This window comes from Sitophilus oryzae, unplaced genomic scaffold (genome assembly GCF_002938485.1).
Source record: "Sitophilus oryzae breed Bouriz unplaced genomic scaffold, Soryzae_2.0 scaffold_888_pilon_pilon, whole genome shotgun sequence".
Classification (NCBI taxonomy): Eukaryota; Metazoa; Arthropoda; class Insecta; order Coleoptera; family Curculionidae; genus Sitophilus; species Sitophilus oryzae.
In genome coordinates this window covers 749,387-762,976 of record NW_022147514.1, presented here as the reverse complement: position 1 = coordinate 762,976, position 13,590 = coordinate 749,387, and the positions used below count along the sequence as shown (strand labels likewise).

At 34.9% G+C, this 13,590-nt stretch overlaps 1 protein-coding gene across 2 annotated transcripts in view; it reads left to right on the top strand.

Annotated features, from left to right (window-relative positions):
• The first annotated feature begins 3,591 nt into the window (after positions 1–3,591).
• LOC115890583 (AF4/FMR2 family member 4-like) overlaps positions 3,592–13,590 on the top strand; it is a 298,633-nt gene continuing 288,634 nt past the window's right edge. Inside the window, exon 1 of one of the 2 annotated variants that reach the window (XM_030910855.1) lies at positions 3,592–3,855. In XM_030910855.1, coding sequence (XP_030766715.1) covers positions 3,839–3,855 — 17 coding nt within the window. In that variant the 5' untranslated portion in view covers positions 3,592–3,838. The remainder of the gene's footprint in view (positions 3,856–13,590) is intronic. The other variant, XM_030910854.1, reaches the window with a different exon arrangement.

The following is a 13,590-nucleotide window of genomic DNA, read 5'->3' as shown; positions in this document are numbered from 1 at the left end:
TAATTTGCAACGATGACGATTGAACGGAATAAATTACATAAACTGAATTTACAGTTATAAAGTTTAAGTTGCAATATCGTATCACCGAATATTAACTAAAGATCTGTATAATGGAAAAAAAACGGCGTCAAGATGTCTTGGAAATGATGAACGATTACATTCCATATAATTTTACATATAAAATGACAGCGATCTTCAATCTTCATTTCCAAGTCAACTTTGCAGTCGTTTCTTTTCTATTGCATGGTACTAAATTCTGAATAGAATGACATATCACATGTTACTTTTTGACATTTTCGATTAAAAAAATAGCATTTTAAATTTCAATCTAGAGTCCCATAATTATGATAAAACCACTATCTTTTAATCAAGGAACCTTGGAAAAATAGATTTGATCGTATAATTTGTTTGTGACTTTTGTGGCAAATCGTATTTTTTATCATAACTCAATTTTTTCAAATGAAACGAGGGTGGCTCATTAGCATATTTGGGAAAAGCAACTTTTTACGAGTAATTTGGTACCACATCTTATTTCCAATCAAATTTGCGTTATGAACACAGAACACAGAACATAGCCATGACACTCTACACTCTACATTGAAAATTATAATACTATTTTGAAACTAAAATGTCAAGTGTTTGCATATGAGATGTAATTCTATTCAGAATGTCGTTTTCTATCGAATAAAGTAAAAAAAATTGGCACCGGGAGGCACGTATAGCCGCCCATACTAAAATATGTTAATAAAAAGTTGGTAGGCAGTTCTTTTAGTTTCAATTATCTCAAAAACTGCTACTTTGACTGATTTTGATGTTATTACAAATTTTGTTGCAAATATTATTCCTAATCTTAAATTGAAAACCGCGTTTCGCTAGGTACTGTAATTTTGGAGTTACGATTTTTTAAAATTTTTAACCCCCTCCCATACCCCCCTACCAACCCCCCACCCCCACCAAAAACTAATGGCCAGATTCTCGGGTGCCACAGTATTTTTGTGCCAAATTTGGTTAAAATTGGTTTAGCGGTTTTTACGTTATCGTGTTACAGACAGACGGACAGACATATGAAAATATTTTGTATTTAGGTCATTTATGACCCAAATAACTCATTTTGAGTGAAATTAAAAAAACTTTTTTTTGCCGATCTTAATATAGCCTACCCTACCTGTTGGTATGGTCGGCTAAAAATATCGTATCATTTAAAAATCAGAAGTTGTAGTCAATTCCGGCGAAACAAGAACTGACCGTATATAATTGAATACGTCAATTAATCCTGATTTATGTCATATAGTACTAACATACCAAATCTCGTTTTTTTTTCTGAAAAAATAAAAACTTATAGGGGTGAGCCACATCTGAATAACACCCGGTATTCTAGAATCTCATATTTAGGTGATAAATAAACGTAGGAAAGGTTGACTTTTGTTATTTGATAAGAGCAGATACCTATAATATTTAATATAAATAATTTAATTATTTTAAACACAAAAAATAATTATTGGTAGTAGGTACCTAATGGCGTTTATTTATTTGGCCTTGCTTTGATTCTTTGACGAACATTCCAAGACAACAATATAACAGAGGCTATAAGCTATATAGAATTAAACATAAATAATTTGGTTGAACCTGAGTAGGTAGGAAAAGAGTAGGTACTTTAATAAAAAAAGTATACTCTATGCACAATATTTACTTATGGCTATGTCCAGGAATCCTGGAATATGAAGACTGTAAAAATTCAAAACTAAGTATAGGTACCTAGGAGGTACATGAATTGGCAATGACGTCAACCTTATAAGTTAACAGGCTAGTAGGTATATTAGCCTTGCTAGTAGGTATATTAGTTTGCTAGTTTTTATGTATTTCTATATCTAGGTTTTCCTATAAATACAAAATCTTAATCAGATAAATTTATAATCGAAGATCCAATATTCATCTCAAAAATAATAGAGTAAGCTTGGAATAACCCATTTTATTTTTCGGACAGATGTTTTCATAACCCGTCGCATTCGTCAATTTGTAAAAAAAGAATTTTAAAATTCAATTCGGGATTTTAATGAAATATTATTAATTGTTTATGAAATTTTACTATTTCTGATACGATTAAAATTAATTAACTCATGAAGTTCTTGTAAATAAATTAGATAAATGTACATTAACCAATAACCTTTACAAAAGATCATAAATTTATAGCCCTGCAAATAAATGTCGCACGCTTTGGCAACACCGAAAGGAAGTGGCTGCGTTTCTCTCGTGAATAAATAACATCTTTCCATTTGCTTTAAAAATGTTATTAGTTTTTAGTCACTAAATATGATCAATTTTGTGGTATCTTAAAGGTTTATTACGAAAATTTATGCAAATTAAAAATAAATTTTATTCAATTGCTTAGAAATTTGATGAAAATGGAGGGATGTAATGTAACCCAATGATCATTTTTTTTATCTTATTATAAACATCATAGCAATTTGTTTAGATTAAAAAAAATTGACAATTAATATTAATTTATTTACCTTCAAAGTCTCTGCTAAAATCCCAGTGTATCAGTATGGTATCAGTGCTCGTTAAATATTCGATTTTGACAGATAATTTTAATAAGATGTCATTTATTTACTTGTCTTAAAGGCATTTTCCATAAGCACTGTGTATCTGTTACCATACAGAGAGAGACCCAGCTTGATCATTAATACCGTATGATCGAAAAAAAAAAACCTGCGTCCAGTTGTCTTGGAAATGAACATCGATGACATTCCCCATATAATTTGACATATAAAATGACAGCGGTATTCATTTCATAGTCATCGCTGACGTTGTTTTTTTCGATCATACGGTACTATGTTAAAATATATTACATTATAACATTATACTACAGTATTTTTTTATATTTTTTATTTCAGTTATCAACCTAGAGTTTATAACAATGTAACTTTTAGTTGAAAATTCATTTAGTTTTAAGTAGCTAAATAACAGCTTGTCTTGTCTGGGTTGTGGATTTGCAACTAGGCAATTGCCACCATATTGCCACTGGCAATTGCATAGTTGCAAATTTTCTATTAAAAATTTGCTAGCCTTTTGTTTATAGTTGTTTTATTGGTTAGTTAGAGTTAATAAACCATTTAATGTGCATTAAATCTAGTATTTAATATTTTATTGAGGAACTATCAGAACTATAAAATTTTCAACAAATCGATTTTATAAAAAAGACAAATACATATAATAGGTATATTTCGTTATCAACTTAAATACACTGAAAAAAGTATCGCTGTAAACGCAGTCTATCTAGTAAATACACTTGGCAATCCAGCGACTTGATCAGTGGCGCCTTCATTAAACGACTTGGCAAACAAGAAAATGGAGGTAGGTTTACAATTTCTATCGATTAGCTTTTTCTTGTGATTTGATGCTATACGAACATTCGAATAAAATATTTGTCGAAAAAAATAACTAAAATTCCGTATCTTTGATAATAGGGATAGTGAGAATTCATTATCAATAATCTGTGAGTAATTCTATAAATATATTAATCTTGAAAGATTTTACGAATCGCCTCCTAGGTCGTGTCCACTTTACAGAAAGGGGAGGACCCTTGTCGAGTGAAATCTTTAATGTATGCAATTGTGGTAGTGTAGTTCGTGTATGCCGTGTTGCTTTTCTACAAGATAAAAATATGTCATCTAAAATCTGTTTACGGTATCTTTCTTACAATTAGAACCCTGTGCAGTGTCTAAAATCAACTTGGTGGACATTAATTGTGCGTTAAACTGTCGATCGAATAAATACGCGATCGTGAGTGTCATGATGTTTTGATGGAGTATGATTTCGCGGACACTCGAAGAATTAAATGAAGAAACCACCACGGTAAGATAAAGTAGACTTATAAAAGTGATGAACTGATAACAGAAGCTTCAGGCTCTGCTGTATGTCTTCCGTGGTTCTCGAACACTAAAAATTAGGCTATATTGCAATTGGAAAAGTTGTCAAGTGTCAAATTTGATGTTCATTTATTTCCGTATTCGTGCACTGTTTATAATTATAAAATCGTTTATTCTTGTAAGTGAACAAATGCCTATATGTATTTATTTCGTTTATTTATATTGTCATCATAAATTGGTGTCCTGTTTTGTGAAAAATAAAGACTGTAGTACTAGAACAATCAAGGAGACTTTTGTACTTCTTACCTTCAATAATTTGTACATTTATTAAATTTATTCTGCAAGGGAAAAGTAACGTTATTGGTTCGCTTATAATGAAGGTTGGTATATAAATGTTAACGACCAAAAAGGTGGAAGAACATTATATGGTGTAGGCATAATTTGATAAAATAGTAGATTTCTAGACTTTTGTACGTAAGATAAAGATTCGAAATTAATGCGTAATGTTACGTTTATAATGTTTTTATATTGATATTGTTTTGTTAAAATTCCTGAACAAAGGACCAGAAATAAATGAGGTGTTTTCGAAAACATTTTATACTCCTACCTATATCTGACATGGCATAGTAGGTATTAGAACTTGATTTATTCTGAGCATTTCACCTTAATGCCTTTATCATAGGTTCTTTCATATCAACAGTCTCTGTATAACACATTTCTTGAACTGTCACAAGTAGGCAATAGGAAATTAATTCAGAGAACTTGAATATTACATTTCGTTGCTGTTAAATCGTTCAGTTTACGTCACCTACACATTGTATAACGAAGCAAAATTAACGTTAATGCCTGGACTAAATTTAGTATCATCCACCCACCCTTAACGTCTATGTTCAAAAATACCCCCGGCAAAGTGTGTAGGCGGATTCGATATTTCTCCCCCGTACCTGTGCCCTTAAATTTTTTTTTTGATACGGCAACGTGGTGCATGGCATGCTTTGCCTACGTAACTTGCCTTAGTAAGATGTGTGTCTGAGTGAGATAGAATGAAATAATTGCCATATTTACGATTGTGAGTGTACGATTGTGAGTGTACGAATTGATCGTGAGAATACGAAATTGTGGAGTTTTTACCTATTTCGGTTTGGGGAAGGAGTATAATCTTAGTTCTTTCACATGAGGGGATTTATCGAGAAGGTAAAAAGAGATAATATCGAGGGAAATATGCTATTTTAGAGTTCTATCTCTATTAACATATTCAAATGTTTATTTTTTATACCGGGTGGTGCATCGGGCATCGGAAACATAGGAAATCCCATGCAAATTTTGAATTGTTTAAATATTGGCTCGCCTATTGTTTACAGCGAAGTCGTAAATAGGTTTATTAAAGGTCTGCGTATGTCAAATGTCAAATTTGAACAATTTTGAACAAGTCGTTTTTAACTAATTTAAGAAAAACTGTATCTATTTTTATATTAAAACTGAACAGGTAAACAGTGCAAAACCAGGCAAATGTCAACAGGCCTTAAGTTGTCAACCTATGATTAAATGCAATTTGTTGTGCTGTCTATGTTACTATGTTATATCCAAAGAATATACCTAGCTAGAAAGTTATATCTAATACTTACGATTAGTGTGGCCGATATGCATTTCTGATATTTAAAACTCGCTTAAATTATGTTCAAATTAGACAAAAGCTTTTTTTTATTTAGAAAATATAATTTGGCATTGACAAAATTATAAGTTGACAACTTCGAGGACAACTTAAGGTATGTTGGCATTCACATGGTTTTGCATTGTTACCTGTTCAGTTTTAATTTAAAAATAGATGCAGTTTTTCTTAAATTTGTTAAAAATGGCTTGCCTAAAATTGTTCAAATTTGGCATGTGTTTTCAGCACACCCAGACCTTTAAAAAAATATTTACATTTCGCTGTAAAATCAATGGGGGAGCCAAAATTTGGACTATTCAAAATTTGCATGGATGTCCTACGTTTCCAACGCCGATGTACCACCCGGTATAGTTCTTCAATAATCTGATGTTATAGTTAGGGAGGAACAGAAATAAAAGATGCTCTAAATTATATATAGGTGCCATATGATCCGTATGATCAACAAGTGTTATGATAAAGTGGGGTTTGAATTGACAGTTAATACAATTAATTTCCCATGATTGTGTAGGTATCTGTATCTGTCATCATACAGAATCTCTAAATACAATAGTTAAATTTAACAACATTCAATTCTAATATATAAAAATTAGTAGATACAAAAAATGAATCAGAATCGCATTCAAAAACTGGCTGTCCCCGCCTTGACCGGAAGCTTATCATCATCATTTTCAGCTTATTCAACCATTTCCAATTATGGTGTAGCCTCCCTCACATACCTTCTCTCATTGTAGTCCCCATTGTTAATTGTTGCCCAAGTTATCCCTGCTAATTTCCTAATATAATGCTCCCATCTCAGGTTCGGGCTTCTTCTAGGTCTCTTAATTCCTCATGGGTAACATGCTGTAAATTTATTTATTTATTTATTTATTTATTTATTTATTTATTTATTTATTTATTTATTTATTTATTAATTTATTTATTTATTTATGCTCCCTACAAACACAATATCAATAATTGTAATTACATACAGAGAGTTGAACACACTTAAGCTTAAAATTTACAAAAGAAAGAAAATAAACAGACATAACAGATTTAAAAGACAACCAGTTAATAAATAAAAATAATATAACATGAAGAGGAGATAGGAACATACTAAAAATTAAAATCCCCCCCCCCAAATATGGTGGTTAAGGCCGATTTTATAATACCTAGATGTCTACAATCAAAGGGATCCACAAGATTATCACATTTACCTAGAAAACTATTGCACTGGTCCAACATAATTCTAAATGGAGAACAATCGCCACACTCAGTAAAAAAGGGTTTAACATTATTCACTCTCAGTCTCACCTTAGGAACACATATGCTTATATAATTAAGAATAAATCTTTATATTTAAGGTAGTTAGTTATACACAAAATAAATAAGATTGCCTGTCGTATTCTTCTACTTTCTAGTGACACAAATCCAAAAGTATCGAGCATGCTTCTGTAGGAGATCATATATGGATATTGATGGTTTTTCCTGACATAGAGATATCTTAGGAATCTCTTTTGAACTTTTTCTATTTGGTTATTATTTACATAAGCTTCAGGGAACCACACTACAGAAGCATACTCGAGATGTGGTCTCACTAACGCATTATACAACTTTACTATGCTCGATATATTGACAAAATTCTTTGAATTTCTTATCACAAATTCTAGTACCCTATAGGCTTTACTTATCATGTGATTGTAATGAGCATTAAACTTTAGATTTGACTGCATGACGACTCCAAGATCCCTGAACTCGTCCTTTCTACACAAAATTGTGTGATCTACACGATAGTTTAAATTTATCGGTATTTGTCTTCGCGTGAGAGTGGTGTAGAAGCATTTATCTTTATTTAGTGACATTCCATAAACCATGCATTTACTGCATTCCATGCATTTACTACATTCCATAAACCATGCATATCTTCTTGTAGAAGAAGGCAATTCTCCTTTCCATGGACCGTCCTAAACATCTTAAAGTCATCATCAAAAATTAAACAAGATGAGTGTTTAAGGCAACTTGGTAAATCGTTGATAAATATTGCGAACAGTAAGGGGCCCAAATTACTCCCAGGTGGCACCCCTGAGGTAACATATATACAATCTGAGAGACAACTCCGTACCCTTACTCGTTGGGTTCTATGTGACAAATAAGATTGCATCAGTTTCAGAGCTGGGAGCGAGAATCCCGCCATTCCCAACTTTCTCAGTAAAAGACCATGGTCCACCCTATCAAATGCCTTCGCACAGTCTGTCATAACTGCATCGAGCTGATGTCCACCCTTGATCGCCTCCGAAGCTGCCTGAGTAAAAACTAATAAGTTAGTGCATGTGGACCTGTCTGTCAAGAAACCATATTGCTGATTTACGAACAAGTTTGAAAAATGCAGAATGATGTCTTCATACAGTAATGATTCAAATATTTTGGCTACAGAATTCAATATACATATCGGGCTATAGTTCTCTATATTTCTATTATCTTTAGCTTTAAAAATAGGTGTTACAATAGAATTTTTTAACACTTTGGGAAATATATTTGATTCTAGACAAAAGTTAAAAAGATATGTTAAAGGGTATGCCAGCTCATCCATACATCCCTTAAATATATAAGAAGGAATATTATCCTCCCCAGTAGCCTTCTTAGGTTTTAGTCATTTTATACTGTTCCTAACTAAAATTTCTGATATTTTGGAGAATTTAAAGCGACCCAATTGGTTCAATTCAACCAAATTGCAATCAGTAGACATCTGGTAGACAGAACTGAAAAACTGTGCGAAAGCATCCGACATGACATCCGGCGCAGTTAACAATTGTTCCTCATATTTCATTTCAGAAGGAATGCCCCCCCCCCTGATTTTTAGATTTCATGTAAGCCCAAAAAGAGCTGGGATCATCATTAATGTTGGTTTCAATTAGATGTTGGTATTCTCCACCCTCATGCTTAATCTGATCTTTGATTAGTTTTCTAAGCTCAGAATATTTGCGTTTAGTATTTAGGTCAGCCCCAAACCTTTTGACTTTTTTATGCAATTGGTTTTTTCTTTGATGTTGGCCTTCAATTCTACAGAGTAAAACCTTGGGTATTTATGTTTATAATTTTGAACTATTTTTTTCTTAGGGATAGCCTCATTAATACACTTATACATCAATTTATAAAACTTTTGAAAAGCCACATTTACATCTCTAACAGCAGATAGTTCTCCCCACTGTACTGACTTGATGAGATTATATAAAAGTATGAAGTTGCCCTTAGCATAGTCATACTTATAAGACGCATTGATACCTTTGTTTTTGTTTTTCCGTCCAGACCTGTCTCTGACTTGCATAGTCAAAACCAGGGCGGGATGGTACGTATCTTCGGGCACCAGTGGTGAGTCGCATGGCAAACAACTTACAATATTGAGGTTAGAGAACACCAAATCCAATTTTCTGCCCATACAATTCACAACAGCATTATGCTGTTCGAGATTACAAAAAATTAAAAAATTTTCTATCATTATACTTTTATCACATTTACCTATTACATAATTTGGAACATTAAAATCTCCTACAATTAATACATCACTATCCCCACATGAAGATTCCACAGCCTCTAAAAATAAGTTAAAATGCGCAATACCAGTGTTTGGTGGGATATATACACAATATACAATAAATGAACTACCTTTATATTTAGCTTTGGTCATAAGACACTCAATATCACAGTCACAAATAAAATCAACTCTCTCAATAGTAATTTTCTTTTTAGCAGCAATGATAACACCCTCACCTCTTAATTTTTCATTATCCCTATCTTTTCTATAAACACTATAACGTTCATCAAAAAGTTCAAAGTTACTTAAGCCGTCAGTCAACCATGACTCTGTTATCAGAATCATGTCATATTCCTCCGACAATAAACTTGTATAAAAAGCATCTACCTTTGTCCTTAGACCCCTAACATTCTGGTAATAAATGTCCAAATCCCAGTGGGTTGGCTTACGGCTGCTTCTATCTCTAGTTGTTCCGTTCTTCACCCCCTACACGGACATCACATTTAGAGGCTCCATGGGAGTTTCTGTTGGCCGCCTCTTCTTTGCAAAAAACTTGGGCACCAATGCTCCATTGGGCCATATGTCTCTGCTCCATGCTTTCCTAAAATTATCATTGTTGATTGTTACCTTTATAGATGTATATATACCATAAAGTTCAGGATGGTTAGATTCATGGGGATAGCAAACAACTTCAGGAAAACTGCCAATCAGGAACTGTCGCAAGTCTTCCGGCTTCGTTCTTGGATCAAGCCTCGAGACATGAAGGGATACCTGCTTTGGAATGGCTTGCACTCCTGTTCCACTAGATTCACCTCGTCCAACCACAAACCTTCTGGGGTGGTTACGATTTCTCGTTCTAACTTCTTCCCATTCACCCTCGGGAACCGTGTTTGTTTTGTTTAAATTTTGTACTTCTCTCATTATATTAGTTTGTTCCGCCTGTAATACTGCTAGTTTCACTGCACTAGGGCTTATCATAGCTGTACTGCTTTCTCCGGCAGCATTAACCTGCTGCTGTTGTTTGTTTTGATTATTTTGTTTTGATGCTAACCCTACTTTAGAAACTGGCCGTGGATATTCATCCGGTTGAACGGCTGCACTGTAACTTCGTATATTACGTATATTACGGGCGGTCGAGGTCACCTGACTTGGTACCGACCCCATTTCCAGCGAGCAGGGAGCCATAGCTGGGGCGGCTGTTTTAACACTTTTTTTCCAATCCTTGTTTTCTAATAGAGTTTTATGAATCTTGTTTATGTAATCTAATTCCTCACATAGCTTACTGCTGAGTGCTAACTCACGTGTGAGACACTCTATTTCTTTCTTCATGATCACCACACTTTCAACTTCTACTTTTGCTGCTTCCAATGAAGCTTGACTTTCACTATGACCTTGAAGTGACCGGCCTTCTATGTTGGTTTTGCAAATATGGCAGAACCACAAAATATTGGTATTCTCATTGAAAATTTTCATCCACGAGTCTTTAATTGAAACACACATTAGATGGAATTTATTATTACACAATTTACACTTGATTCCTTTCGAATTAACAATGTAATTGTCGGAGCAACACGCACACACATCTGTATCGGCCGCCATTTTTCGATAATATAAAAAAAAAATTGTGGTCCATCTGTTGTTCGTTCTTCTTGCGTGTCGTGCCCATTGCCTGCATATCATATCGTTGCGCTGAAAACCTGTAAACTTAGCTCTTTGATTGCCAATGCGACAATGATTAGAATGGTTCATCAAATGGAAAATTCCACTTCTCCAACTCGAAGTGGATAAGATACCAAGAATGTATAACTTTGAGGAACACCCCACTGTAGTATTGAGCAACAAAAAGGAGCTTGGAACACCCTCAAAAAGAAAATTCCACTTCTCCAACTCCCAGTGGATGACATACCAAGAATTTATAACTTTGAGAAACACCTCAGTGTAGTATTGAGTAATAAAAAGGAAAGCGATAAAAAGACCATACCATAACGTGGTATACCAATGCTTCCAAAATCAAATCAGGAATTGAGATAGGAGTATTTGGGCGAAAACTAAATATTCCGAACCAATAGGCACCTACCCCAGCATTCTTAGGGCAGAAATCTGCGCTATAGAAAGATGCATGCAACTTATCTTAGATAAGAACTATCGGAAACAAGATATATCCATCTTATTCAATAGTCAAGCAGCTTTAAAGGCAGGCGGCCACTGCGAGCGTAACTAAACTAAGCTAAGAATATGAAAACAAACGGTAACTAAATGGGAACTCCACTGGGAACGATTTTCGCTCAGTAGTCAGCTAAGTTAGCGGCGTTTTCGTATTGTATCTCTGCTATCATAGAACTAATCGCTGCGAAAAATTCGCTGGAACCTGTCACGAACTAAAACGAGCGAAACTAAACTACGATTCGAATCTTCGTTCATATATTTTTGTTTTGTTTCGGTCAAGTAGCCGCTGACGCATTAAAAAGTATGGAAGCTGATTTTTACAAATCTTATCTTCGCTTAGTTTAGTTTCGCTCGCAGTGGCCGCCTGCCTTAAGAGCGATTAACTCAGTAACCATCGATTTGAATTTGAAGAAGCGTGAACAAATTAGGCAACGAAAATAAAGGTTTCCTACTCTGTGTGCCAGCCCACCAAGGGAATACGGCCCACAAGGTGATAAAAAAGCAAAGGATTTAGGTAGACAAGGAGCGAACACTTCACTAACTGGACCAGAACCGTTCTGCTTCCCGTAAGTGAAAACCAACTTAAAGTAGAACTGAAGATCCTGTAAGACTCTTGTAAGACACTCGAAGAAATTTCTCAGGAACCGAGTAAAGTCAAAGATTTTCTTTGATTTAAGTAAGAACAATCTTCGGATTTTAACAGTCTCCTCAATGAACACCTCAGTAGATTGAAGCTGAGAAACAACGGCGAATGAAGATACTGTGGGGAAAGTGGGAAAACGCCAGAACACCTCATCATTGAGTGCGCCGAGACAACAATCTTCACGACAATCATTCGTACCATAAACTTTGGTACAACTGATAGCGGAGATGGAGACTAACCAGGAGTTATAACTCAAGACAGGGGTCACAATAGATTTATAAGGGGTCGCGGTGATTAACTTCTCCCTCCCCATACAATCTACAATCTAGCCCTTGATCGTAATGAGCTTCCTTGGCTCTAGCTTTAGCCATCTCAAATGAAAGGTCATGCGTTACAGTTGTTGAGTTTTGATTAAAACTTAATTCTTTTCTCTTTTGAAGTTCCTATAATGTTTATTAGCAATTACTGAAGATTAAATATGTTATGTGGCTGGCCGTTAGTTCCTCAGCGCAGCGGTAGTGTATCGCCTGCTATGCGACAGGTAGTGGGTTTGATTCCCAGCTACTATGGTCGCTTTATTTATTTAAATAAAAATATTGATATTATTTTCATTAAAAATCTCAATTTTTTATAGAAATTACTTTAAAAAATCATTCCTTGCTTGATGAACTGCCCCATCATTGAACAAAAAATAGTACTGAAAAAAACGGGAAATCCCGGTTCCTAAGAGGCGCGGTACCAAAATTCTTGGTTTTTATCGGGATTTGTTAGGTTAGGTTAGGTTAGGACCTTATTAATTAGGACAGACGATGATTGTTGACCGCCTCCGCAATAATCAACCTGATGTCCGAACCGTAGCTGGATACGAGGTTGTGAGCCAGTTCAACTATTTAGGCTCCATGATAGCAAACTCTGTGGATGCGAGGCTGAAATCAGGCGCAGAGTGGCAATGGCGAGGAATGCAACAACAAAGCTGACTAAGATATGGAAGACTTCAGCAATCACACGAAGAACTAAACTGCGCATTGTGAACTCCATCATATTCCCCATAGCTATGTATGGCTCCGAAACATAGACACTAAAGGAAAGTGATAAGCAAAGAATAAATGCCTTGGAGATGTGGTTATATCGACGGCTGCTGCGAATACCATGGACGGCTCATCGAACAAACATTTCCATTATAGAGGAACTAAAAATTGAGACACGGCTGGTTACCAGATTAAATCAGTCAATCCTCCGATATTTCGGCCATATTGCCAGGAGTGGCACCTCAATTGAGAGACTGATGGTGGGGGGAAGGTAGAGGGAAGACGATCACGTGGAAGGTCACCTAAGAGGTGGATAGAAGTCAAAATCCTAGTGGGCCACATCCTCCCCGAAGCTCCATATGTATGGCGCAGTGTCGAACAACTTGGTCCGAGGAAGTGAGGGGAATCAACACATGATGTCACCATACTCTCACGTAGAGTGAAGGACTGAAGAGAGATCGGGGTTGGATTAATTTGTATTTTAAGATTTTTATTTCAACAGACATCCATTGTGTTTTTTTATATTTTAGAACTTAAATCACAGATTATCTTACAGATGTGGCACTTATTTCGTCTTGCTGATAAACGCCGCCTTGACTTGGGACCCTTAATAGAGCTATGACGTTGTCAGACTTCGTTTTTTTTCGAATGTAATGTTGCCTTTTCAAAAACAAATATTCTCAATTGAAATAATACTTAATCTGTGG